The sequence below is a fragment of the Macrotis lagotis genome, chromosome 2 (genome assembly GCF_037893015.1).
Source record: "Macrotis lagotis isolate mMagLag1 chromosome 2, bilby.v1.9.chrom.fasta, whole genome shotgun sequence".
NCBI lineage: Eukaryota > Metazoa > Chordata > Mammalia > Peramelemorphia > Peramelidae > Macrotis > Macrotis lagotis.
In genome coordinates, this window is record NC_133659.1 from 25,118,332 (window position 1) to 25,143,970 (window position 25,639).

A 25,639-nucleotide genomic window follows, 5' to 3' on the forward strand; every position below is an offset into this window, starting at 1 on the left:
ATCAATTAGCCTATACTTGCAACTATCTAGGTATCTGAATAGACTTGAACTCTGCCTTGTTCAGGGAAGTGAGCTATGTGGCAATTGGTTTGTTTAATAGAGGTAGAACTGAATTGTGTCTTCCTTCACTCTTGTGGTCCTATTCCAATTAGCTTTTACGAAAGGTTATTTCCTGAGAGGGATTAGCAAGGGATAGAAGTTATTAATAAATCCCCCCCAAAGCAACCTTCTTTCTGCACCCACTCAAAACTTAAGGAGAGCAGGCTTAGAATGGTTGATATAAAACATCCTCCTTATCTCAGGGCACACTCTCTTGCATTCACTGGATCCCTAAGAAGAGTACATTCACACTTAAAGGGAGAATGTGTGACCAAGGGTCCTTTTGCAGACTCTCCATCATGTCCATTTCTGGGGTGGTGTGACCAGGGATGAGTTACTCCCTTGATCATCTGGGCCAATTCCATTTCAACTCTCAGATCCATTCACAGCTAGACTAGTCACAATCTAGTGCCCTCACCAGACTCACCTCATATATCTGCCAGCTCTAGCTGGTGATGATAACTCAATTGATTCTGATGGAGCTACTGGCCTCACCAACCCATCTCTTTATTCACCTAAACTAAGGAAAGAGTAAATAACAAAAATAAACAAACGAATGAATAAATGTATAGCAATTAAACAAACAAACAAAACAAAGCCAATGTACCATGTATGCTCAGAGAATATAAGATAAATGTAGTTCCTTCTTCCACTGGGAAATTCTTATTTTGTTCCCTTCCTGGAAGGAAAAATACAAAAAAAATAGAAGGTAGATTCTATTTATTCTTTCATATTTCAGCTCAGTTTGGACTTGGTCATTATTTCTTCGGGTTTAAAAGCCAGTTAGAAAACTCCTTGACCTCACATAGCACCTCCCTTGGTCACTCATCACCAGAAGGCTCACCAACTCTCCATGTGTTGGATTGAGATCAGCAAGGAAGATCTCACATGCTTTTTTAACTTTTAAGGACTGGATTCTCATGGGTCACTCCCTGTTACAAGTAGAAAGAATAAGAAAGAAGATTTAAAAAAAAAAGAATTGAGAGAGATTAGGATTCAGAGGCAGACTCTGATGCTTATTAGCTATATGGTCCATTTAACCTCTCTGAGATTCAGTTTTCTCATATATAAAAGAGGAATGAAACCTATATCAAGTGTCATGCAAACCTTTGTTAAAATTCTATGTTATTCTAGAACATATTATGTGTGATTGGTCAATCAACACACATTTATGAAGCACCTACTTAATGTGTGCCAGCCCACAGACATTTAAGTGCCTTCTTGTTACAAGCACTGGGGAAGTAATCCCCCCAACTGTCTTTCTAGGCTAAATATTTCTGGTTCTGCCATACTTGATTTACATGGTGACTCACATGACAAAGACTCCAGACCCTCACCCACCTAGTGTCCTTCCTTGAAAGGCTCTCCAGTTTGATCACTTCAAAGTTCAGAATGGTCCCTGCATTATCATTCTGGTTGTGGACTAGCCAGGGTAGAATTCACAAGGAGTGCTTCACCTAATAGCTTTGGAAATTGCCACATCATCATACTATTGGCTTTTTCTGAATTCATGCAGCAGAGGGAGGGCAGACAGTGGAGCTAGGGACCACTCAAGCCCAGACATGGACACTAGGATGTTTGTTAACCTACCCTTGTTCCATCTAAGTAAAACCGACATTTTGTACCATAGTGGAACACTGCATTTACCCCCGCTGACTCAGCTGCTACATCCTTGTCTTGTCCTTTGTGGTGTCTGTGTTTCCATTCTGTTACATGTAGACTCAAGGGACCAGGAGACTGAGTCATTCTCTCTTTTGCGGCCCCAGAGCCTCACACACAGTAGGTGCTTCGTAAATGCTGGTGGAGCAGAATTAAAATGAGGATCTTTTCAGCATTTATGTCCATACAGAGCCTGTGGCCCTATTCTCAGAACCTCCAGGAGAGAGGGTCTTACCATCAGGTGCTAATCTGATAGTTTAATATATTGAAACTTGAGAGGTACAAAGTGGCCCCTCTCTCCTGTTAATACCAAGTTACAAATGTCCATTAATACTGTGAAAAAATGTGTAACCCTAATAGGATCTAATTTGTTTTGTTAACATCTTAGATTCCTAGAATTTTATATTGACTTAGAGATGGAGGTATAGAGCAGTTCTGGGGACCACTCAAGCCCAGACATGGACACCAGGGAGTTCACTATCCCTTCCCCATCCCATCCAGGTGAAATTACCTTTTGTACCACAGTGAAAGACTATACTTGCAGTATAGAATCTCAAAGCTGGGAGGAACCTTAGAACACAAGATATCAGAGCTGGGAGGGCCCTTAGAACAGGGGATGTCAGAGCTGGGAGAGACTTTAGAACACAACAGTTAGACTTTAAGACATAGATTATTCTGCTGGCAAATTCCTTAGTGATTATTTTGTTCATTCTTCTACCCTCTTCATTTTGGTACAGAGGGATCATTCCCCACAGATGCTGGCATAAGGAAGGGGCCTCTCTGCTCAATCCAGATTTTATTTTAGTAATTCACAGGCATAATTCATGGGCTGCTGAGGATAACCTATCTCCCAAATTCAAACTTTGCCCTTCTGTATCTTTGTTCTGGTTTATGAATCTAAGAAGAGATGTTGGACTGCAGGTGAGGGATGAGATGCCTCTTGGAGTCATGGAAGGAGCCCCAGATTTAGGATTAGGAGGCCCTGCTTTGCCCTGAGAACTCCCCATTGCCTTCCCTGAACCTCAGGATCTAGCTCTCTAAGAAGGCTCTGAGGTCCTTTTCTTAATCTCACTCTCTATATTAGAACTCCAGTTTCAGTTGTTGCTGTTGATACATCCTTGGTTTTGAGTTGGGAAAGGCACTTCACTCTCCAGTGCTCCTGGGATACTCTTTGAGTTGAAAAGGACTGACTTGCCCAGCTTTCTCTAAAGCCCAATCTCAGCAGGAGGCCCGTCCCATTGACCCCTGGGGATGATGCCTTCCCTTGGAACTAGAACTCCTGTTTCCACTGTAGCTTGTGTTTTGGTTGCTCAGTCATTTTTCAGTTGTGTCTTATTAAAGATACTGGAGTGGTTTGCCATTTCCTTCTCCAGCTCACTTGACAGATGAGAAAACTGAGGCAAAAAAAGTAACGTGATTTGCCCAGGGTCTCACAATTAGTGAGTATCTGAGGCTAGTTGGTGCAGTGGATAAAGTACCAGCCCTGGAATCAAGAGAACCTGAATTCGAATCCAACTTCAGACACTGGACACTTACTAGCTGGGTGACTCTGGGTAAGTCACTTCACCCTGAATGCCCCACACTTGGGACCATCTCCAGTCGACCTGATCCATATCTGGCCACTGAACCCAAATGCTACAGAGGAGAAAGTGAGGCTGTTGACTTAGCACATCTCCCCTCACTCAAATCCATGGTGTGTGTTTATCCTCCCTGATGTCACGGCCTTCTTCGAGAAGGAAGGACAGACTTCACCATCTTCATCATCATTTGACACATACTTCACATCAATTGATTTCCATTGACCAACTCAATGGAATAGTAAATGAGGCTAAAAAACCACCAAGGTCATTTGAGGAAGTAGGCATTTAGGGAGGGGGATCAGCATAGGCCTGGTTGAGAGAGTGACAATCGAGCTCTGTCTCAATAGGGATTCCCCAGGGTAAAAGTGAGCTATTTCAGGCAGGAGAAACAGCCTGGACAAGGGAGAGAGTTGGGGGATGGACTCCTATGTATAGGGAATAGCAAATAGCCAATTTTACTAGTACTCAGAGTCTAGGAGATTAATGTGTGTAATAAGACTGAAAATGAGGGAGGTGGAAGCTAGAGTATAAAGGACTTTCCATACCAAACAGATGAGTATACATTTTCTCCTACAGGTTCTGAGGAATCCCTGATGCTTCTTCAAGAAGTGAGCCCCATAGTTAGCTTTAGGAACATCAGTTTGGCAGATGTAGGAAGGATTCCTAACTACTTTGAGGAAGTGAGTCAAGAAATCCGTTCTAGCTGAATAGGCAGAACCTCTCTAAGGTGAATTATTGTGAATAAGTCAATCAACAAACATGTTAACAAACTCTTACTCTGTTCTGGTGACTGTGCTGGGTCCTGGGCTACCAGGCTGACTTTCCTTTGTGGTTGGCCCATCAGGAGCTGTCCAGCACTGGAATGGGCTGGGCTGGTAGACAGGAAGGTGTTGGGCTCCCATCACTGGAGGCCATAGGAGACCTTCCACTGTGTTCAAAAGAGTTTAAAATCTTAAGGTCTGTAGAGCTTTTCACACACACACACACACACACACACACGCTGGTTTGAATTTCAGGGAAGTCCAAAGGTAAGGGAGGTGAGGGAGCCACAGAGCTTCAGATATGAATATCCCCATTTTCCAGTGGAGGGTAAGTGATTTGCCCCTGATCACAAAACTGGTAAGAGGCAGAGGCAGGATTTGAACACAGGACTTCTTGGTTCCAGGAGTCTATCACTACACCAAACTTATAATAAGCCTCCTATGGAATAGACTGAGCTGGAGAAGGGAGAAGAGAAGCTTCTTGAGGGCAGGGACTACTTCATTTTGAACTTTGTATTCACCCCAGCACCTAACACGGTGCCTTATTATTAATGCATGCTTAGAGTTTTTCAGATTTTGGAGTTTTTAGCCTTTTTTAATGTCATGGAAGCAGGCAGGGGGGATGCAGTGCTGGGGCTGCAGTCAAAAAGACCCGAGTTCAAATTTGACCTCAGATTAGCTTTGAGGCCCTGGGCAAGTCACTTGGCCTTTGTTTGATTCAGTTTCCCCACTATGAAATGGGATGATCACTGTACCTACCTCTAAGAATGTGATTAGTATTAAATGTGATAATATTATAAAGCACTTAGCACAGTCATAATAAATGCTTCATAAATGTTTATTCCTTCCTTCATGGTCCCTTTGGCAGCCTGGGGAGCCTATAGACTCCTTGGTATCATGTAAAGTGCTTCTTAATGAAGGAAACATGTAACAAACTCCTCATCCCAAGTGACCAGGCTCAATGCCCTCCTCTCAGGAAGGCAGTAAAAAGGAGGCTACACTGGCCGGTGATAGGCGTAGGCTCCCCGGAGACTGCTGTCAACTCTGGGAAGCTCTTCATCTCACATCCTTCCCAATTTCTCACCTGCCAAACTGGATTCTGAAGAGGGACCTTGGCTTACCAACCTGGTGGCCCCAGAGGGTTCTCCAAACTCACTGTTCTTATTTCTCAGCCTCTTCCCAACCATGTAGCAATATTCCCAGTCTTCAAACTCGCTCCACCAGAATGTCCCTTCAAGCTGATGTCCTATAGTCTCCTCTTCTTCAAGGTTACATTCTTTAAAAAAAAGCTGCATTCTTTTTTTTTTTTGGTAGTGGGGTTTATAAGGCAATGGGGTTAAGTGACTTGCCCAAGGTCACATCGCTAGGTAGGTATTAAGTGTCTGAGGCCGGATTTGAATGCCACCTAGCTGGCTCCTTCAAGGCTACATTCTTAGCAAAAACTGTCTATACTTCTCACCTCTTAGTTCCTTCTTAGCCCCTTGCACTTCCAACCCCAAGGTGTGACTGGGACCCCCCCCCCCCAACTCCCCAGAAAGCCAGATGTGCATTTTTTTCCCTTGGAGAAAAATTTCAAGTTTTTCTTTTATCTTAATAAAGGAACTGCCTGTCCTTCTAGGCAGCGGGAAAGTGACTAGTCTTTGTTTGAAGGCCTCCAATGAGGGGGAGCATCCATTTCCCATTGAGGCCCGCTCCATTTGGGGTTGGGCCCTGCTTGAGGTCACTGGTATAGGAGAACCAGGACTGGATTCCCCTGCCCCAAATTTCTCCAATTTTGTCCCCCATTAACCACCAGTCTATACAGTGAATGTCACAGGTGTATATCTCAAAATCGGTATTTTCCCAAACTGACGTGGCATCAGTAAATGGACCAGCTATTGACTGATGAGGGCCAACCTCCCAGATCATCATGAAGAGAGCAGACAGAATTTGTGAGAGGTTAACAAGTCAAGTCAGCGAGCAAATATTGAGTACCTACTGTGTCCCTGCGGAGCCCTGTGCTCTGTGTTGGGGGTAGAAAGACCAAAACAGTTAGAAAAGAGTTTTTTTCCGTGTATTTTTCCCGTGACTGTCTATGGGAAACAGTGACTCTCTGTAGGGCGAGCATAGCTCAGCCTCAGCAGTGGCACCATTTTTATAGCCCTTCAGAGGATCTAAAGAATCTCCCTTCATTGTGTCTTGGCTTCATGGGGGGGAATCAGCCCTGGCTCTAATCTATTACATAAACGAACATTTCATCGTTTGCTTTACAAAGCTCTGAAGCCTGTAACCAGAACCAGATCTCCCCAACAGCTGAAACTACATAGGGAGGATGGGAGAATGAGCCAAGAACTCATTGTAATTTATCTCACGATTGGCTCGGGGTTCACAAAGGATCAACCATCCTCTTCTTCCTCTTTGTCTTCCTCCTCCTCCTCCTCTTCTTTTCCCTTTTCTTTTTTTCTTATCGTCTTCCTTTTTCTCTTTTTACTTTTTTTCTCCTCTTCTTTCTCTTCCTCCTTTTTTTCTCATCTTCCTCCTCAAGGGGCATTTAAGACTGGCTTCTTTCATAGCCTTGGAGCATGATGAACTTGAATAAAACCTTAGAGCTGAGGCTGCCAAGGCAGAATGTCCAAGCCAGAGGCAACCTTGGGACCTAGAATGTTCCAGCAGTCTCATAGAGCAGAAGAAACCAAGGTTCAGACCTGTGACCATGATGGTACTCATCAAAGGTCTCATACAACTGGGTCTTCATTTCCAGGACAACTTTGTTTTTCATTTTACAGAGGGGACAGTAGTAGAAAGATCATTAAACCTGGACACCTGGTTTTAAAATTTGACTTCCCACCTTTTTTTTTTTTTGAAGCAACCCCCTTCAGTGAGGTTCTTCCTATACAGACACTTCATTACTACCTCAGTCATTGTGTATGTTATCAAACATTCTCCCCACTTTCTTATTGGGTTCACTAATCATAATAGAAACAGAAAAGACTGAAATCCATATTACTAATACTAACACAAAGCCAATTGTGAGCAGGCCCCTGAAATCAGAGAAGGTCAGAGCTGAGAGGGTCCTTAGAAAAGTCATGTCAGATTTCAGAAGGGCCTTAGAGCAGGGAATGGCAGAGTCGAGGGAGCTTAGAAGTTCCTTTTTTTTCTTTAAACCAATCCTTGATTTTACATGTGAGAAAACCAAGGGCCAGAAACAAAAATGACTTGGCCAAGGTCACCCAGTTAATAAGTGGCAGAAGTCTAGTTCTGGCCCAGATCCTGAAGCCTCCATCCAGGGTCCCTTGGCTGCTGCTGGTGACTTCAGAATTTCCCTCAGCTGCGGAGCAGGCCAGCCCAGTCCATGGCAGAGGGCAGCTGACGTGGAAGCCAGCTGGGGTCTGGCCTCGCCTCCAGCCTGAGGAGCCCTCTGTCTGCCTTCTCACTGGCAGAGGGGAAAATACTCACTTGATTGAAACAAATTGAAACCTGAAACTTGGTACTGGAGCCCGGTCATTAGTGCTAATGAGTTTGCTGCTTATGTAGCCAGACAGTGATTAGACATTTTTAGTCTTTTTACCCAGTGATGAGGACAAGCTGGGCTGGGAAGAGGAGGGTTTGCTCACACCTGGGCATCAGCCAATCCCTGAAGGATTATTGCTCTTTGCAAAGGGAGGGCTAAGGAAAGAACGCAGCAGTTTAGGAGAGACATTCATTAGGAATCTGTGAATTACGGGGTGACCTAGATTAGGGGGCATTTCTTAGAATAAATCCAAATTTAGATCTATAGAATAGCCCCAAGTTGAGGGGAGGGAGTGAGGAATGGCCAGAATAATGTCAGAAAGAGAAGGGACCTTAGAAAAGAAAGTATGGGATTGGAACACAAAAAGATGTGAATTAGAGCCTAGAACAAGGCCAGAAGGCGAGGGGACCTTAGAAAAGAAAGTATGGGATCAGAACACAAAACGATGGGAACTCAAAGGCTACTTAAAGAATGTCAGAACTGGGAGGAACTTTAATGGGACAACTCTTGCATTTCAGAACACAGTCTGTCAGGGATTAAAGGGATTTTTGAAAATAGAACATTGCAGTCCAGAGCACTGAATGTCAAACTCAAAGGATCTTTGGAACAAAGATTGTCAGAGAGGGTGGTCCATGACCATGCCTTCAGACATCACTTGTCTTCCAGAGGCTCTCCCCAGTATTGCTTCAGCCCAGTCTATCAAGGATGAAGCTGGTTATCTTCCTAACTTGCTCCTTCTGTCTCCTGATGGCTTTTAAAAATCTACAGTTGGATGTAGCAGAAATCCAGGTTATTTTAGCAAAGGATTTTGAAACAGACCCCCCCCCCCCCGTACACAATCACCATGGACCCCTCTGGGCTTGGGACTCACGGTCCCTTTTTCTCATTTCACCAATCTCTTTTTCCTTCCCCAGGCTCACTCCTAGCATCCTCACTCCTCTGAAAGCGCTTCTCCCACCTGCCCTCCTGCAGAAGCACCCACTGCCACCTGCTCAGACCCACCCCCCTGGAGGACCCCCCTTCCCAACACTTTCTAGCAAATCATACCCGCCGTTTCAGAACCCACCAGCACCACCACTGGCCCCACAAGGTAAGAATGATGAGCGTCTGCTGGGCACCTCCCAATGGGGGCTCATCATCATCCAGAAGCTAGCAACCTTTCCTGGGAACTGTACAGAGTTCAATGGGGATCCAATGCCTTCCCCTCAGCAAGCTCACAGTCTAGGAGATGGAAACAAACCCAGAAAGCTGTAGTAATGGTGGAGGTAGGAGTAATAATAATGAATAATAACTCATTTCTCTCGGACAGGGAAGTCTACAAAGCACTTTGAACATTACAAGGATTTTTACCCTGATTTTTCACAGAAGTCTTCAGGCCAAACCCAGTATGTCCCCTTGTCCTTGAGGTACCCCGGTCTGAGGGCCTCCTAAGTCCCATTTTACCAGGTTCTAAAGCAAAAGTCATCTTTAGAGAATTGATTGACTTGGAGTATGGGGACCTCTTGGAACCTCAGGCTCCCAGAATGAATATAACACATGACCTTCCCCCCCAAGACAGGCATCATAGGAGAAGGATGAAGACAGGCTTCTGAGGATACTGGGCAGGGAAGAAAGACTGCCTGTGGGGGGGCATCAGGCTCCATGATGCCCAAGTGGAATGCAGGGGGCTGGCAGGAGGGAGAGAAGGAGGGAAGTGGCATCTCTTTTTAGTAGCAAAATTACTTCTATTGAGAATGTAACATGAGCATCCTTTAGGGTGAAGCTGGTCCTCAGACCTTGGGCATCAGCACACCTTCATTACCTTGGGATTGTGGCTTAGGGGGAGCGCCAGGGAACCAGGTCAGACAGGACAGGATTATGGAGGAGAGGACCCTGCAGATGTTTCCCAGTGGGATCAGATTAGGGAGCAGGGGATGGGTCCACTGACCTCTCGCTGCTAGATGCCAGACACTGGAGACGAACCTTGTTGGCTGAGAAACTTACTGTGTGACTTTGGGCAAGTCACTGAGTTGCTCTAGGCCAAAAATGTTACCTTTTTTTTGTGAAATAAGAGGAAGAGGATAAATGATATTTAAAGCCCCTCCCAGCCCTGACACCCCCTGTTCTAAGGCCCCTCCCATCTCTGACACCCCCTATTCTAAAGCCCCTCCCACCTCTGACACCCCCTGTTCTAAGGCCCCTCCCAGCCCTGACATCCCCTGTTCTAAGGTCTCCTACTCTGACACTTTATTTTAACTGAGTCGATGTCCCATCATTGCTTCAGTGCAAAAGGTTTGAGCCTGCCTCCATCACGATCTCACCAAATGATACTTGACTTTGTTCCTGTAACAAGTGAAATCACCCTAAAACCACAAGGGGGATCCAGAGGAAGCTTTGCCGGCAGCAAAGACAAGTCCCCGGGCCGACTTGGGGTCTGAAACCATTACAAACAACTCGGTCTCAGATCTCAAAGAGGAAAACCACACTTCCCCCTTGAGCCAGCCCTTTGCTTCTTTATTGCCTTTCACATGGTTGTGGAGAGGCTGAGCCCAGGGAGGGGATCTCAAGTGAAAGGAGTGAGCCCCCCCCCCAGCACTGGCTCCCTCCCAATGCCTGCTGTGGGCCTGGGTCACCCCCAGACCAAAGCCCTCTTGTCATCAGATCCCACATGGACCTCTGAGACCCCTCCCTGAAGCATCATTCCCTCTCAAGCATCATTGGCTGGGGTTCAAACAAGCCCCTGCCTGAACACCCCCAGTAATGGGGACCTCACTGCTTCCTGACCGCCTCGATGGGCAGCACAGCCAAAAGGAATTCTCCCAGGGATGAATGGAGGTTAGGGAAACTTGAGAACAAAGGAAGAACGCCAAGGCTGTTTTCAGACCACAACATTACCACATGTAATAATTGCATGTTTAATATTTTAGAGGGAAAAATTATACGGCCACTGAAATGTTCTCCCCGGTTTCTACCTCCTGGTCTAAGAGCATCCTACTGTAACTTAGCAACCCTGGGTGGAATAGCAGCTGTGGGAAGATCCCCAGGCTGGATCCTCCCTGGGAGGAGCCTTACCTGTTGGGGGGGGGGAGGCTGACTACTTCCTTTTACACATAAAGAAACTGAGGTCCCAAGGGGTTAAGGGACCTGCCCAACCTCACAAAGGGCATAAGTCTCCTCATGAAGCTCACGACTTAGTAAGGGCTGAGTAGGTAGAAAGAGACGACTCTAGTGGACCGTGTCTGGTGGCGGAATGGTCACATCCTGCCTCTGGGACATATTGACTTGTCCCTTTGGACAGATCACTTAATTTTTTGGAACCTCATTAGTGAGGAGATTTGGAATCTCCTGTCCTTGAAATCACAAGTCCCCGAAAAGGAAAGAAGCATTAGCAGTAGGGTTTGAGGAGATCATCAGGAAAGCTGAGTACTGGGGAAATCAGAAAAGAGCCCCCACCAGTGATGGTTGTAAAGGTGCCCTGTAATCATTTGGTTTGAACAGGGAGGGAGTGTTGCAGACTTGGAGCATAAACTTTGAAGGTAGGAGTTGGGGGGGGGGTTCAGGGGTCAGAAAGATGGCATGAGGAAGGGAGGGTAGGAAATCAAAGGGGAACTGGTATTTCATTTGCAAAGTACAGTATGGTCATTATCTCCTTGGAGCCTCTGCCAAGTCCAGTAGGTAGGCATTGCCACACTGAGGATCTGTGGGTTCTTGGTCCAGGCCACAGGACATGTCCCTGTTGTCATTTGCATCCAATGAGGCCAAGCTCTGTCGCTCTGTGCTGAATCTAAAGCAGTTCCCAGGACCTACCTTGATGGCACAATAGCCAATGATGGTGGTCCTGGGGGAAGAAGAAACAGAAGTGGGGAGAGATGGAGGCATAGTCTGTTCATATGGTGACCCCTCTTTGTGCTTCCTCCCCAGGCTACCAAGGCAGCTTTCATTCCATCCAGAACTGTTTCCACTATGGTGACTGCTACAGGGCGGTGGAGCCAGCCAGTGGCACCAACGGTGGCGGGGATAGTCTAGCAGGAGATCCTCATGGCTTTAATCCTCTGCGTTCCAATGGTTATCACACCCTCAGCGCCCCCTTACCAGCCCAAGGTAACCAATGCTCCTCCCCACAGGGCACAGGTCTGGGATTGAAGGAAGGTCAGCAAGTGTTGGGGCCTGCTATTCATTTATTAAGGGCCTCCTGTATGCAGTCTCCTATGCTGGGCAAGTATATGAGTTCGATCGAACACAATTCTAAAACATCCCCCCTGCCCTCATGGAGTTTATAATGTGATCCAACCTAGACTCAATTTAATTTCAGTAACCTTTATTAAGCACTTGCTGTATGCAGAGCAGAGCCCTACCTGAGCTAGGTACTGGGGGGAGTAGGTAAGGCAGAGCACCTGCCCTCATGGGGCTTCCTCTCTGGTCAGCACACAATACAGAGAGTCACGTGAGATGTTCATTCAGCATAGCCAGGTGAGGTTGGAAAGGGCAGGTTATTCCCTGAGAAGGTTGAAGAAGGGAGCTCTGAGGTAGGTGTCAAAGCACACACCCAACTCTGGGATCAGTTTGGGGGGATCCAGAAGAAGGTCAGAACGAGGGGGAGTTCAGGGACCACTGGACCCGGCAGGAAGCACTTCCATAGGAGGCAGCCTGGAGCTAGGTCTCGAAGAAGGAGGAAGACTGGGAAAGTGGAAGAGACTCAGGGGTACAAGAAACTTTCTGGGTGGGAAACACTGCTGAAATGGGACAGCTTGGGGGACGGTAGAGCCTGGGCACTTCAGTTTCCCATCTGCAAAATGGTTCATATTAGCTCCTATTTCCCAGGGATTTTGGAAAGACTAAATGAAATAATTTTTGTAAATCATTTTGCAAACCCTAGAGCTCGATGGAAGTGCTAAGTGTTGTTACTGTTTGTCCTTTGGTGTTGCCTGTTGTCTCCCCGGTTAAATGTTGGCCCTTGTCAGTGGGCATTTACCTTTCTTGGTATCTCCAGTATGACATATCACAGTGTATAGCATACAGGAGACACTTAATAAGTGGGTGTTGACCAACTGGCCTCATGCTCTTTTCCCTTCTCTCTGGGCAGGCTATGACACCATATCTGACGGCCCGTGTGGACCCCAGGAAGCAGTCACCACCAGCCCAGAGGAGAATGGTTTCTTCCCCAATGGCTCATTTGACCCCTGTTTGAATTCCCTCCCTTCCATCTACACTGACACCTAAGGCCAGTCTGGCCCAACGAGGCCCACCCATCTCACTCCCTCTCATTGTATCCTTGCTTCGCCCCAGCCTGGTCTTCCAGGCCCGCATATGTAGCTCGGGCTGGAAGCCTGTATGAGCTCCAGTAAACCCAAGCCCACTCAGACCCCTAACTTCCCAACCCAACACTAACGCCTCCCCAACCCCAGAGTTGGACTTGGCTCCCCGGCCAGGACATTGCCGCAGAAGGAGTCCCCCGTACGTCCCTGCCCAAATAGCTTTCACGGTGACCAGAAAGGACACTCCCCTGGATGCCAGAGACAGCCAGGGACCCGCTTTAAAATTATCTGGACTTTTTTTTAATTTTAAGATCACAGACCTCATGTATATAAATTGTACAGAACTGACGTCCATTTCCTCAACTGGTTTTATATGTTCAGTTTTACAAGAAATCATTAAAAACTGGAAACATGCAATCAGTGACTGCCCCCTCTGTATTGGGAAATGGCAGATGAGGAGCAGGTTGGAACCAAGGGTGTCCCAGGCCTTCCTCCTGAGCCCCCATAAGGAACCAAACTTCTGACCTGGAACACATGTAGTGGGAAGAATCTGCCCCTGGTCCCCTTACTGACCCACTGTTAGACCTTGGCCAGGCTGATTTTAGCTCTCTGGGTCTCAGCCTCCTCATCTTTTAAGTGGGAAGAATCCCTAACCCCTAGGAATGTTCTGAGCACCCCCTGAGATTATGAATGGGAGGGGACTTTAGAAAATGTACAATATCTCCATTAGCATGTTATAGCCATGGCAAGGAAGAAACAAGACAGGATAAAACTTCTATTTATATGTTATTTATATGTATGCATGCATGTTACATTGCATACCTGGACTGTCCCAAAAGTCTTTGTGCAGTTTTAAGCTTTAATAATTTAATAACAGACACAAGGCTCAATCCCTGGGCCACTAGGCCCTCCAATTCAAGATCAACCATTATTAACAACAGTAAAAGTAATAATTTGGCCTTTATATAATGCATTAACACTTAGGCCTTTTATCTCATTTGATTCTCACAGAAACAATACAAAGTAGTTGTCGCCATCTCCATTTTACAGGTGAAATAGCCAAGGCTGAGACCCCAATTTTCCTACCGCCAAGTCTTTCCATTTATCCACTGCACCACCTTTTCTTTCTTTTGCCACTTGGGGTTTTCTCAACAAAGATGATGGAATGGTCTTCCATGTCCTTATCCAGCTTATTGTACATATGAGGAAACTAAGGTAAACAGCGTTAAGTGACTTGCCCAGGGTCATCAAGCTAGTAAGTACCTGAGGCCAGATTTGAACTCAGGAAGATAAAGTCTTCCTGGTGCTCTATGCATCATGGTGTCAATTAGTGCCATTTAATGACTAGTCCTCTGTGGATTTAGTCTTTCAAATAATTCCAAATATACTTAACTGTATTCCTGGCTAACCCCCATCTCTCCACCATGCCCACAAAGAGAACATGAAAGAATTGCGCACTCATCTGGGTTGTGGGTCATCATACTGTGTCTGCCATTTTCCTAGTCTAGGGCTTCATCAATAGAAGATCCCCCTTTACTGGGGCTAGTGCAACCCATCCACACATTCTTGCCTCTGTTCTTTCCATCAGCCCTCCAAAGATTAGCCATTCAGTGCTCTGAAGCCCTTCCTCAGGGTCTTTTCATATTCTATAAGTAGACTATGTCATGCTTTGGCTTCCCATCTCTGCTCCCAGTCCTCCATGTCCTTCTTCATAACTTTTTTTAATTACGTCTTTCTTGAGAGTCACCCAGGAAACATATGGCAGCCTGCTTACACCTCTTGTACCTTTCCAATGTCCTTTGGGTCATGGGCAACCTGTTTCTTCCAGTATTGAATGAACTGTGATTCTTAGCAATCACTGGAAATTTTAAAAAAGAAGCACTTTTGCGGTGGGAGCAGTTCCTGATCTTTGGAAATGCTGGGTCAGTTGACAAAATGCCTTAGAGACAGCTGTCTGTCTCTAATCCAGTTCTAAATAATCCACCTGGAGTGTCTGCCCTAGAATTGTGCTCTGAAGAACAAATTAGATGTGCCGCTGCACCATCTGCCCAATGTACCCATCTCCTCCTCTTTTGTCTTTTCCTGTGTGGATGACCAGACTAGCTTCTCTTGTTTTGTTTTGTTTTGTTTTGTTTTTGCAAGGCAATGGGGTTAAGTGAGTCTCCCAAGGTCACACAGCTAGGCAATTATTAAGTGTCTGAAGTCAGATTTGAACTCAGGTACTCCTGACTCCAGGGCCGGTGCTCTATCCACTGCATCACCTGGCTGCCCCCCCAGACTGGCTTCTCTTAATGACAAGGAATCTAATGGAGGGAGTTTCTTATGAATCTGGAACCTAATACATTCAGTATAGGGTGATTCTCAAAAACCTCTGTAGGGTCGGTCACACCATCAATGAGGAATCTATTTTCTAAAGTCCCTTCCAAGTCTGAACTAATCAATCTATAACCATTTATTAAGCAAAAATCTCATAAGTCTAAGCTTCATAGTTCAGAGGGAAGAGAGATTTCTCTACCTAATGAGGGTCATCTAGAACAGTGGCAAATGTTAACATCTGTTTTGTGGCTTTATTAATAATAGGTCAAGGATCATTGTGGTTTTATCAATTAAATCATGTTTAATTTTACCATTATGCATGGGAGATCCTTCATGGTTTGCTGCCCAGCATCAAATAATTATTCTGGGGGGGGCGGTTTAGGGTTTTTTTTTGCAAGGCAAATGGGGTTAAGTGGCTTGCCCAAGGTCACACAGCTAGGTAATTATTAAGTGTCTGAGGTCAGACTTGAACTCAGGTCCTCCTGACTCCAGGGCCAGTGTTCTATCCACTGCACCACCTAGCTGCCCCAAAATAATTATTCTGAATCAACAAAAATAATCAAAACAGGATTTTGCATTTTCTACAACTTTCACTCAATTGTTTGACCATGAAGATGTGATCTGATGGAGAAAATCATTTGTAAAACCCACCTGTCCCTTTTTCATGCTTTTAATCAATGATGCATTCTCATAGACCATGCTCAGAAAGGTTTTAAAGAGAGATGAGAGATGAGAGAGTAGGCATAAGAGCAATAATGATTAATGTCAACTCAGCCACCTTTTTCAGTTATACTATTTATTATCTTTTTCTTCATTCTGAAATTTTTTCTCTTCGAATTATATTGAAACTCAATGTCAAATGCTTTGAAAACTATCACCTCCTGTTGTGTCTTTATCTAATATATATATGTATTATATTTATAATATATATGTGTGTATTATATCTATCTGTATCTATATACACATCTACATGCATTATTTGTGAATATAAATATTTGCTCAGGGCCTGGGAAGCCACCACATTTGAGCTCTTGTACACTTTAGCTCCCTATGTGCCATATGGGAAAGTGAATGGGGAGGGGCTGTTGCCGTCAGACCTGGGATTTTTTGGTAGGAGGATTTCCCAGGTGAGGAAATTCCCTCCCTCCATGTAGATCAGCAGCTGTAATGCAGCTTAGATTGGAGAGATGACTGGGGCCCTGAGAAATGAAGCAATTTGAACAGGGTCCCAAGGCCAGTGTATTTCAGAGGGAGGACCTGAACCCAGGTTCTACCCAATACACCATGTTGGCTCCTGTGAACTACTGCCACAATAATAGCATTTTATAGAAAGCTTTCAGGCGTATGAAGTTGGAAATGTGAAATGGAATAGTTTAGCTGGATTCGAGCGATGGGAACAGGAAATTTAGGCTGGAGATGAAAGATTTGCAGGCCCTGATTATTTAAAAAGTGGAAAAGATCATAATCATGTTGTTACCAAATGAAAGTCAATATCGGCTCATATACCTATTTCCTCATCCCTCTAAAATCTTTGTGAAAATAGATTCTGGGGGTGGCTAGGTGGCACAGTGGATAGAGCACTGGCCCTGGAGTCAGGAGGATCCGAGTTCAAATTTTGCCACAGAGCTGTGTGACCTTGGGCAAGTCATTTAATCCCAATTGCCTTGCCAAAAAAAGGAACTGGTTTCTGCATATATGGATGAAAACATGAGAAAAGTAAGGCAGAAGCGACTTTCTACAGCAGACCACATCTTCACCGTTGACTGAAGATATAGAAGGTTCAACTATAGGCAGTAGTGCCTCTTTTTTTGTCAACTTCAGAAACTTCATTTGACTTTTTAGAGCAAAATAAACCCTCAAGACTCCTCCTAAGAAGGAGTCTCCTATGTCCCATGTCCATGTCTCAAGATTCCTCAATGGAGGTGACAACAATCCTCTGTCCATCTACAAAAAGGGGGTATATATACTCACCACACATTGTGTGAAAGATGTCCTTAACAAAATACAACTGGAAGACGGATTCCCTGTGGGTAGTGAGGGCATTCAGATGCTCCTGTTGCTAGAAGAGATGGTGCTGATTGCACTGAGCCCTAGAATATAAGATCTTGGCTAAAAAATCTGTGATTGTTCAAAAGATTTAACAATCCATGCAATGAAACTAAAGTGTATGGAATATGCTTATTTTATGATAGGATTAGAGATTTGGAGTTGGAGGAGAACTCAAATGGTAACTGAGGGCAAGGACTAGCTGTGTGACCCCGGGCCAGTCATTTTATCTCTGTTGGTCTCAGTTGACTCGTTTTTAAGATGGGGCTGGTAGTTAGTGCCATCCTCCCAGGTTTGCTGTGAGGATCAAATGAAATAAATCTTGTAAAGGTTTTAGCAGTGTTTGGCATATAGAAGCCATCGTTTAAATGCCAGTTATTATTACTGTTATTCTGAACGATAAGGTTCATGCACATTTCCAAAGCTTCCAAGTTTCCAAAGCACTTTGCATCGTGATCTCATTTGAGCTTCCCAAAGGTAGTTGCTATTATCGTGCCCATTTTCCCAGGTGAGGAAATTGAAGGGCAAAGAGCGTGAATCATTGAACCCAGACCCAGTTCTGCCAGGCAGAACTGAGGGAAGGTTTGAAAGAGGCTCCACATGATGGCTCAAAGAGTCTTGTGATGGAAGACAGTTATCCCACAACCATCCGCTTCTGTTCCACGGTCCCCGAAAGCATGCTGGGAAATTTCCCTCAAGAGCCAGGTGAAGAAAGGTATGGAGAGAGGCCCAAGGAAATCCTTCCCCAGGGTCCCTGAGCTATGCTGTGGGGAAGGGAACGCTCTCTCCCAGTAATTAATTCTCTGGGAGTAATTAGGAATGGGGTGATGTTCTTTTCAACTGGATTGCTCAAAAATCAATACTAAATCTCCTTGTTCCTCCTTAATACAATCCAGATAAGTCATATTAACTTCTACAATGAGAACATATTTCCATTAATAATTGAAAAGAACAGGCGGAGGAGAGAACACCCAGGGAGCTGGCTGAGTTTCCATTTTGTTTCAGGATTAGGTTGAGAAGAAAGAGGAAGAGTAGAAAATGAAAAGAGGAAAAAGGGGGATAGGGAAGGGAGGAAAGACGGAAGGAAAAAAAGGAAGGAAGGGAGGGACCTGGGGAAAGAGAAAAATGAAAATATACCCATCCCTCAAGGCTTACTATTATTAAATGAATCTCCTGTAACAAGTCCTTGTCTTACCCCACTCCCCACCCCCCAGGAAGGCTTCTTCCCCATTTGGTCAGTGCATCCAAAGGGGCCAATCTATCTGGAGAAGGGGAGGCCAAAGAAAGAAGGGGTTAAATGGGGAGTGGCAGCTGGCAGGGAGAAGAGGGGCCCAAGGAGTTCAGCCAGCTGGGCATCATTAGCAAGAATTGGGGGCCAGAGGAAAACTGGTTTTCCCCTCCCCTTACAGGCATCTGGTGGGTGAGGCTAACTTTATGTGTCTGCTGGGATTCACTACAAAGGGCCTCTTTTGTTTGACTTTGGGTTGTGTTTTGCTTTTCAAATCAACAACAACATGGAACCACTATCAGACCACTGTTGGACTGTGGAACATGCTCTCCCAACCTTCTCCAACCCACACTTGTAGTTCTCTTACTTGTGAGCTATTTGGAGAGCATTCCTTCAATCAATCATTCATTCAATCAATCACCAAACTCAGCCCAGACTAGGAAGTCCTAGTGAGAATTTAGTTCTAATCCTGATTTTGCTGCTGACTGGATGTGTGAACGGAGGTCACATCTCTCTGTGGTTCAGTTTCCTTCTTTACAAAATAAAGGACTAGGGCCTATAGGTTCTAAGGTTCCTTGTCTGTTTTCCTGACCATTTCTTTGAAAGGGGGAATCTGAAAATGTGCAGCCCCATCAGCTGGCTCAGCTGATGCAATGTGGAGGAGACTTGTGGTGATGTATAAGGGAGGGACCCTGGAGGGCCTGGGGAACATTCATCAACGTTCTCGAACTGATGCCAGTTGGCTAACCTTTCCAACTTGGAGGAGTCTTTTTGTTGAGTAGCTGGCATTGTTGGTGCATCCCAAAATACCTGAGTTAGCTCTGGCTACCTCCTTGCCTCCCTGGAGTGGGAGTCTGGTGACTCCTTTTGTTCACAGCATTTAGTGAGAGATGATGCGGTAATCATCATGTGTCCTCTGAGTTCCATATGGCCCCAATGTTGATGCCCTAAGAATCAAAGATCAACCTTTGGGAATGACCTTCAAGTGACATTGGGAACCCCAACCCAATGGACTAAAACTTACCTGGCATATATCTAGACATGAACTTGGTGGAACCAATATTACAAAGTAACCAAGTTAAGTTTAGGGTCCACATCCCTAGAAAAGAAAGATGGTACAAGGGAAGATGTATTGGGTTTTGCTTATCTTTAAATTTCCTGACTCCAAGGCCAGTACCCTATCTGGGAGTTTGAATCCAGCCTCAGACACTTGGTACTCAATAGCTGAGTGACCTTGGGCAAGTCACTTAACCCTGATTGCCTCACATCCAGGGTCATCTCCAGTCATCTTCATTCATATCTGGCCCCAGACCTAGATGACTCTGAAGATAGTGAGGCTGGTGACTTAGCACAGCCCCCCCCCCATCCCCCAGTCAAATCCAACTCATGGGCTTATCATGGCACATCACCTCCCTGATATCATGGTCTTTGAGTATGAAGGACAGACATCATCACCTTTAAGTTTAAAACCCCTCAGGAAAAGTCAATCCACACTAAATGCTTAAATGGATCTGAGGTGTCTGTCTCTGACCTCTAACACATTGTGGGAACACGATGGTGGGGGCTTGAGTCGATGACAGAAAGAAAAACTTCCCCATAGACTCCTGGGGGAAACCATGGTGGGTGATGGAGTAAGCCTGACCCTGAAAGAGTGGAGCCATCTCACATGTTACATATTAAATATCTCCTATTGCTAGGTCTAGTGCTGTCATCTATTCATTTCGAATTGTTCCCCAAGCTAACAGGGAAGGCCTAGAGGACAAAGACTGTCTTCTTCACCTTGGAGACTTCCCCAATCCAGGGCCTACGAACTCTTTCTTCAATGAGATCAGTGTCTGGTTCACATCCCTTTCCTCACCAATGTCTGCTCAGTGGCCATGACCTGCTTGTTAACCATGCACAGAAATGGCCATACCCTTGATCTTGCCATTTACCCACAAGCAGTCATGGGCTGGGAAATTCCCTCATCTTATCCCAGCCTGTTTTCATTCCATCTTTTCCTCTGCCTTCTCTCCCTTACCCTGATTATCACTCTTCCCATGACCTTCCAGTCCTGCTCTATCTATCCTCTCCTCTCTTCCTAATCTCAATCCCTTAACAAACCAATTCAGCTCAGTAACCCCCCATTCTCAAGTCCTTTGCTCCCTGGTCTATCATGCTCAGCTAAATCCCAACACTGGACGGCTCCGCGCTATCTGCCTCCTCCTCTAGTACTCTACTGGTGGATGGAGCTGAAGGGATGGATGGATGGATGGACAGATGGACAAGTGGACAAACAGATGCATAGATGACTGGGTGAATGGATGGGTAAATAGATGAAGGAATGTAAATGAATGAGTGAATCAAGACATTTATTTAAACCCTTTTTAATGACAAGTACTCTGAAATGCTGAGTACAAACCGAAAGATAAGATAGTTCTCGCTCTCAAGAAGCTCATCCTAATGGGGAGACGACCTCTATGGGAAAGTTTGACTCCAGGCCATAGGGAAAGGTCCAGTGGTCTTTAGTGTGCTGTGGCCAAGCAGATAGCAAGTGTCATTTCCATGAACATAACCATATCTGGTTCTTATAACCGAACCATTGGATGGTGCCAAGGACTTTGGTGCTGAGAGTTGGCTTTCCAAGGTATGTAGATGTGGTTCCTTGGGGTGGATACTTAGGGGAGAGGGATGGAGTTAAGACAGATCTCATCTCCACTGGGTTGCTCCCCTGGATGATGGCAATGGCAGCCAGGCTGGTAGCAATTGTGGTCATCTGAGTTGGGCAGGGTTATCCTGCTAGGAGAGTCTGAGAAAAAGTCATGGTCAAAGTGGTACCTGTGGTTTGCACATGCTGCCTCCTATTTCCTCCCCCCTCCCAGGAAGCCTAGCTGCTTCAATGAGGCCTTCCACTTGTCTGTCAGTGGAAGGAAGTCACAAACCTAATTGGGTCCGTTGAAAATTTATGTTATCTAAATCTTAGCTGGGTCCTCACTTGAGCAAGACTCTGCTCCTAGTCTTCCTTAACAGATTCTCTCTTTCATAGCAAAGGCTGTTCAAAAACATTCTCTTTTCTCCTCAAGTCTCCCATAGTTCCTTCCACACTCACACCCTATTAGTTAAGGACATCAGCTCCTGCTTCAAAGAAAAAATGCAGACTACTCATGATGCCCTTCCTCATCTTACATCACTCAGATGTCTTCCCCTACTATCTCCTCCTCTCCTGTCTCTGATGAAGTGACTCTTCACCAAAGCCTACTCCTCTAGTTCTGATTGCAGCCCCTCCTCCATTCTCCAGAAGATTGCCCCCACTATCATGCCCCTCTTTGTAATCTTGAATCTCTCCCTGTCTGCTGGCTCCTTCCTTGCTGCCCACAAATATGCCCAAGACGCCTCCATCCCTCAGATACACTCCTCAGTAGATCCTGTCATCCTTGCCAGTTACTATCCTACATCTCTCCTTCCCTTTTCAGTTGAATTTGGGAAAGCCCTCTCTTCTCGAAGATTTCCCCTCTCACTTAACAGCTATCTGGTCCAGCCACCTGGCTCAACTGAAGCTGCTCTCTCTAGAAGTACTAGTGACCTCTTAAGCATCAAATAAAATGGCTTTTTCTCAGTCCTTCCCTGTCTGTTTCTCCAGTGTTTGACACTGCTCTCTCCATTCCCCTCCTATCTGTCTCAGTCTCAAGCTCCTTCTCAGGCTCCTTTGGTCAATTGCCATCCATTTTTTGCCCATTAACTCCAGCTGTTCTCCAAGACTCTGTCCTGGACTCCTTTTTCCCCTCCTATATGATTTCTTGGTGATCTCAACTCCCATGGGTTCAGTTATCATTTCTATGTAGATAATTACTTTTGTATGTCACCTATCACATGCCAACTGCTGATTGAACCCTCATAACAACCCTATGACATATATGGTAGGCGCTATTCTTATCCACATTTTATAGTTGAGGAAATTGAGGCAAACAAAGGTTAAGTGATTTTCTCAGATGACTCCCAGATCATATTTCTGACTTAAATCTCTTCTGACTGCCTGTCCTGTATCACCCATTACTTTTTGGGCGTCAAATCAAATGTTCCATAAACATCTTACTACTACTAGTCTTTCAACAAATGAGGAAGACCACACCAACTAATTGACTGGAAATGTGAGTAATAAATATTTTAAAGTTAACATATCTGACACAGAATTTATCAACTTTTCCCCAAAACCCTTCTTTCTTCCAAACTTCAGTTTTACTGTTGAAGGTACCTTCATCTGTTGAGGGAGCCAGACAGAGGGTACATGGGAAGCAAGAAGAGGGTGATCTTGGACGATATGTGGGGGAAGCTCCCTGCTATATGGACTATGAATGAGGCCAGGACCTGGGATGGGAGCCAATTTTAGTTCATTTAAGTATGAACTGACTGACTCTCGTTCAGTGTCTCTGGATAGTTACTTGAGTCTTAGATGTAAATGTTTCAGTTGTCCAGTAAATCCTACAAAGTGCTTTCTATGTCCCATGTTAACTGTCAAGAAGGAAAGAAAAAATATGATCCCTCTCTTTAAAAACCTCATATTTTGATAGGGTCACAAGATACACATCATTAGGCAAAACAAAACACTCCCATTTGGTGAGGAGACCAAATACAAATCATTAGATCCATACAAAACACAGTGCAGTGAAGGTAACTTGCTAATGGAAGATACTAGAAGCTGTTTGGGGAAAGGAAAAAGCTTCTTGCAGAAGAGGGGAAAAACTTCCTTAAAAACTCAAATAAGGGTGGCTGGGTGGCAAAGCAGATAGAGCACTGGCCCTGGAGTCAGGAGGACCTGGGTTCAAATCTGGCCTCAGACACTTGATAATGACCTAGCTGTGTGGCCTTGGGCAAGCCACTTAACCCCATTGCCTTGCAAAAAAAAAACTCACATGAAAGTCTGAGACAGTAAAAATAGATGAGGAGAACCCCCAGAGATGAGGAGAATTATTACCTGGGGTCCACCACTCAAGAGTGCAGGTATAGACAAGGAGAATACTACTCCCAGAATCCCAAAGATCATTTCCCAGGGATTTGGGGATCTTGTTTCTCTCCTGCACCCCCTTCCTGCCTCTGGAAGTTTGGCTATCATTTTCCTCACCATTCCACATTCACACAATCTCTGAGGTGAAGGGGACTTTGGAGACTTCAAGTCAGGAAGGTCTGCCTTAGGTTCAGGTCCCTTCTTGACACCTATTAGTTGTGTGGCCCCGGGCAAGTCAACTCACTTCTCTGAGACTCACATTCCTCAGCTGGAAAATGGTTATAATAATAGCTGTTGAGAGGCTAATGTGGGAATAAGTTAATGTGCAAAAGAACTTGGTCACCTAATATTGTATTGCCATGAATGATAATAATGAAGATGGTGATAGTGATGGTGGTGACTAAGAATGATGGTGATGATGTTGATGATGATGATGGTAATTTGGTAATTAAGATGGTGGTGTGACAGCTAGGTGGCAGTGGATAGAACACTGGCCTTGGAGTCAGGAGGACCTGAGTTCAAATCCAGCCTCAGACACTTAATAATTACCTAGCTGTGTAGCCTTGGGCAACAATTAACCCCATTGCCTTGCAAAAAAAAGAGATGGTGGTGATGGTGATGATGATGGTAATTAAGATGATGATGGTGATGGTAATTAAGATGGTGGTGATTGTGGTGATGGTGATGATGGCAGTTAAGATGATAATGGTGGTGATGGTGATGGTGATGATGACACTGATGGTAATTAAGATGGTGATATGATGATGATGATGATGTGATGGTAATTATGATGAAGGTGATGATAATAATGGGTGATAATGGTTGTTGTGATGGCAGTTTTTGATAAGGATGGTGGTGGTAGTGTTTGTGGAGCAGTAGGAGATGATGATAGCTTGGTAAAATGGACAAAGAGTTGACTTCAGAACCAGGAAGACTGGGGTTCAAGTTCTGTTCAGACTATAGGCTATGAGACCTAGGGCAAGTTATTTAACCTATCAATGCTCTAGGCAATTCTCTAAAATTATAGTTTATGAAGAACATGCTCACCTGCACTGAAAGAGGAATTGTTCCTTTTGGGAATTGAAATTCCTGGTCCAAATTTTTTTTTTAGGTTTTTGCAAGGTAAATGGGGTTAAATGACTTGCCCAAAGCCACATAGCTAGGTAATTATTAAGTGTCTGAGGCCATATTTGAATTCAGGTCCTCCTTACTCCAGGGCCGGTGTTCTATCCACTGCGCCACCTAGCCACCCCTCCAAAAAATTTTTTTTGCCTAACTCATTATTTATTTAAAACATTCTTTTCTTTTTAAAGTTTGAGTTCCAAATTCTCTCCCTGCCTTTCACCCATTGAAAAGGCAAGCAAAATAATATCAATTATCCACATTAAATCATCCAAAGCACATTTCCATATTAGCCATATTGTAAAAGACACAGCAAAACAAAAGCAAAACCTATAGACTTCAATTTCTACTCAGTGTTCATCACTTCTCTCTCTGGAATAGGAGAGCATTTTTTCATCATGAGTTCTTTGGAATTGTCTTAAATCATTATATTGATCAGAGTAGCCAAGTCTTTCACAGTCAATCATCATTACAACATTGTTGTTACTGTGCACAATAATCTCCTAGTCCTTCTCATTTTACTTTTCATCAGTTCATATAGATATTTCCATAGTTTTTCTGAACCAGACACCCCTCCCCGTCATTTTTTATGGCTTATTAGATTTCCATCACTATCATATGCCTGGTTTAGCCAGTGCCCAAATGATAAATATCCCTTCTATTTCCAATTCTTTACCACAATGAAAGGAGCTACTACCAATATTTTATGCATAGAGGTCCTTTTCCTTTTATTTAATATCTTTGAGATATAGACCTAGTAGTGATTTTGCTGAGTCAAAAGATATGCACAGTTTTATACCTCTCTGGGCCTATTTCCAAACTGTTCTCCAGAATAATTAAACCAGCTCACTATTCTACCAGTTATTCATTAATGTACCTATTTTCCTTCATCCCCTCCAGCATTTGTCATTTCTTCTGATCAGTGTAAAATGGTACTTCAAACTTGTTTTAATTTGCATTTTTTAATCAATGGTGATTTAGAGCATGTTTTTCATTGACTATAGATAGTTCTGATTTCTTCTTCTGAAAACTTCCAGCTCGCGTCCTTTGTTTATTTATCAATTGGGAAATGGCCCTGATTTTTATAAATTTGACTCAGTTTCCTATATTTAAGATGTGAGAT

General features: G+C 44.6%; 1 protein-coding gene across 1 annotated transcript in view; it reads left to right on the forward strand.

Moving 5' to 3' along the window:
- The window catches only part of GLIS1 (GLIS family zinc finger 1), a 266,997-nt gene extending 253,773 nt beyond the window's left edge, over nucleotides 1–13,224 (forward strand). The window contains exons 8-10 of the mRNA XM_074221388.1: nucleotides 8,504–8,679; nucleotides 11,490–11,669; nucleotides 12,652–13,224. Coding sequence (XP_074077489.1) covers nucleotides 8,504–8,679; nucleotides 11,490–11,669; nucleotides 12,652–12,788 — 493 coding nt within the window. The 3' untranslated portion in view covers nucleotides 12,789–13,224. The remainder of the gene's footprint in view (nucleotides 1–8,503; nucleotides 8,680–11,489; nucleotides 11,670–12,651) is intronic.
- Nucleotides 13,225–25,639: the final 12,415 nt, after the last annotated feature.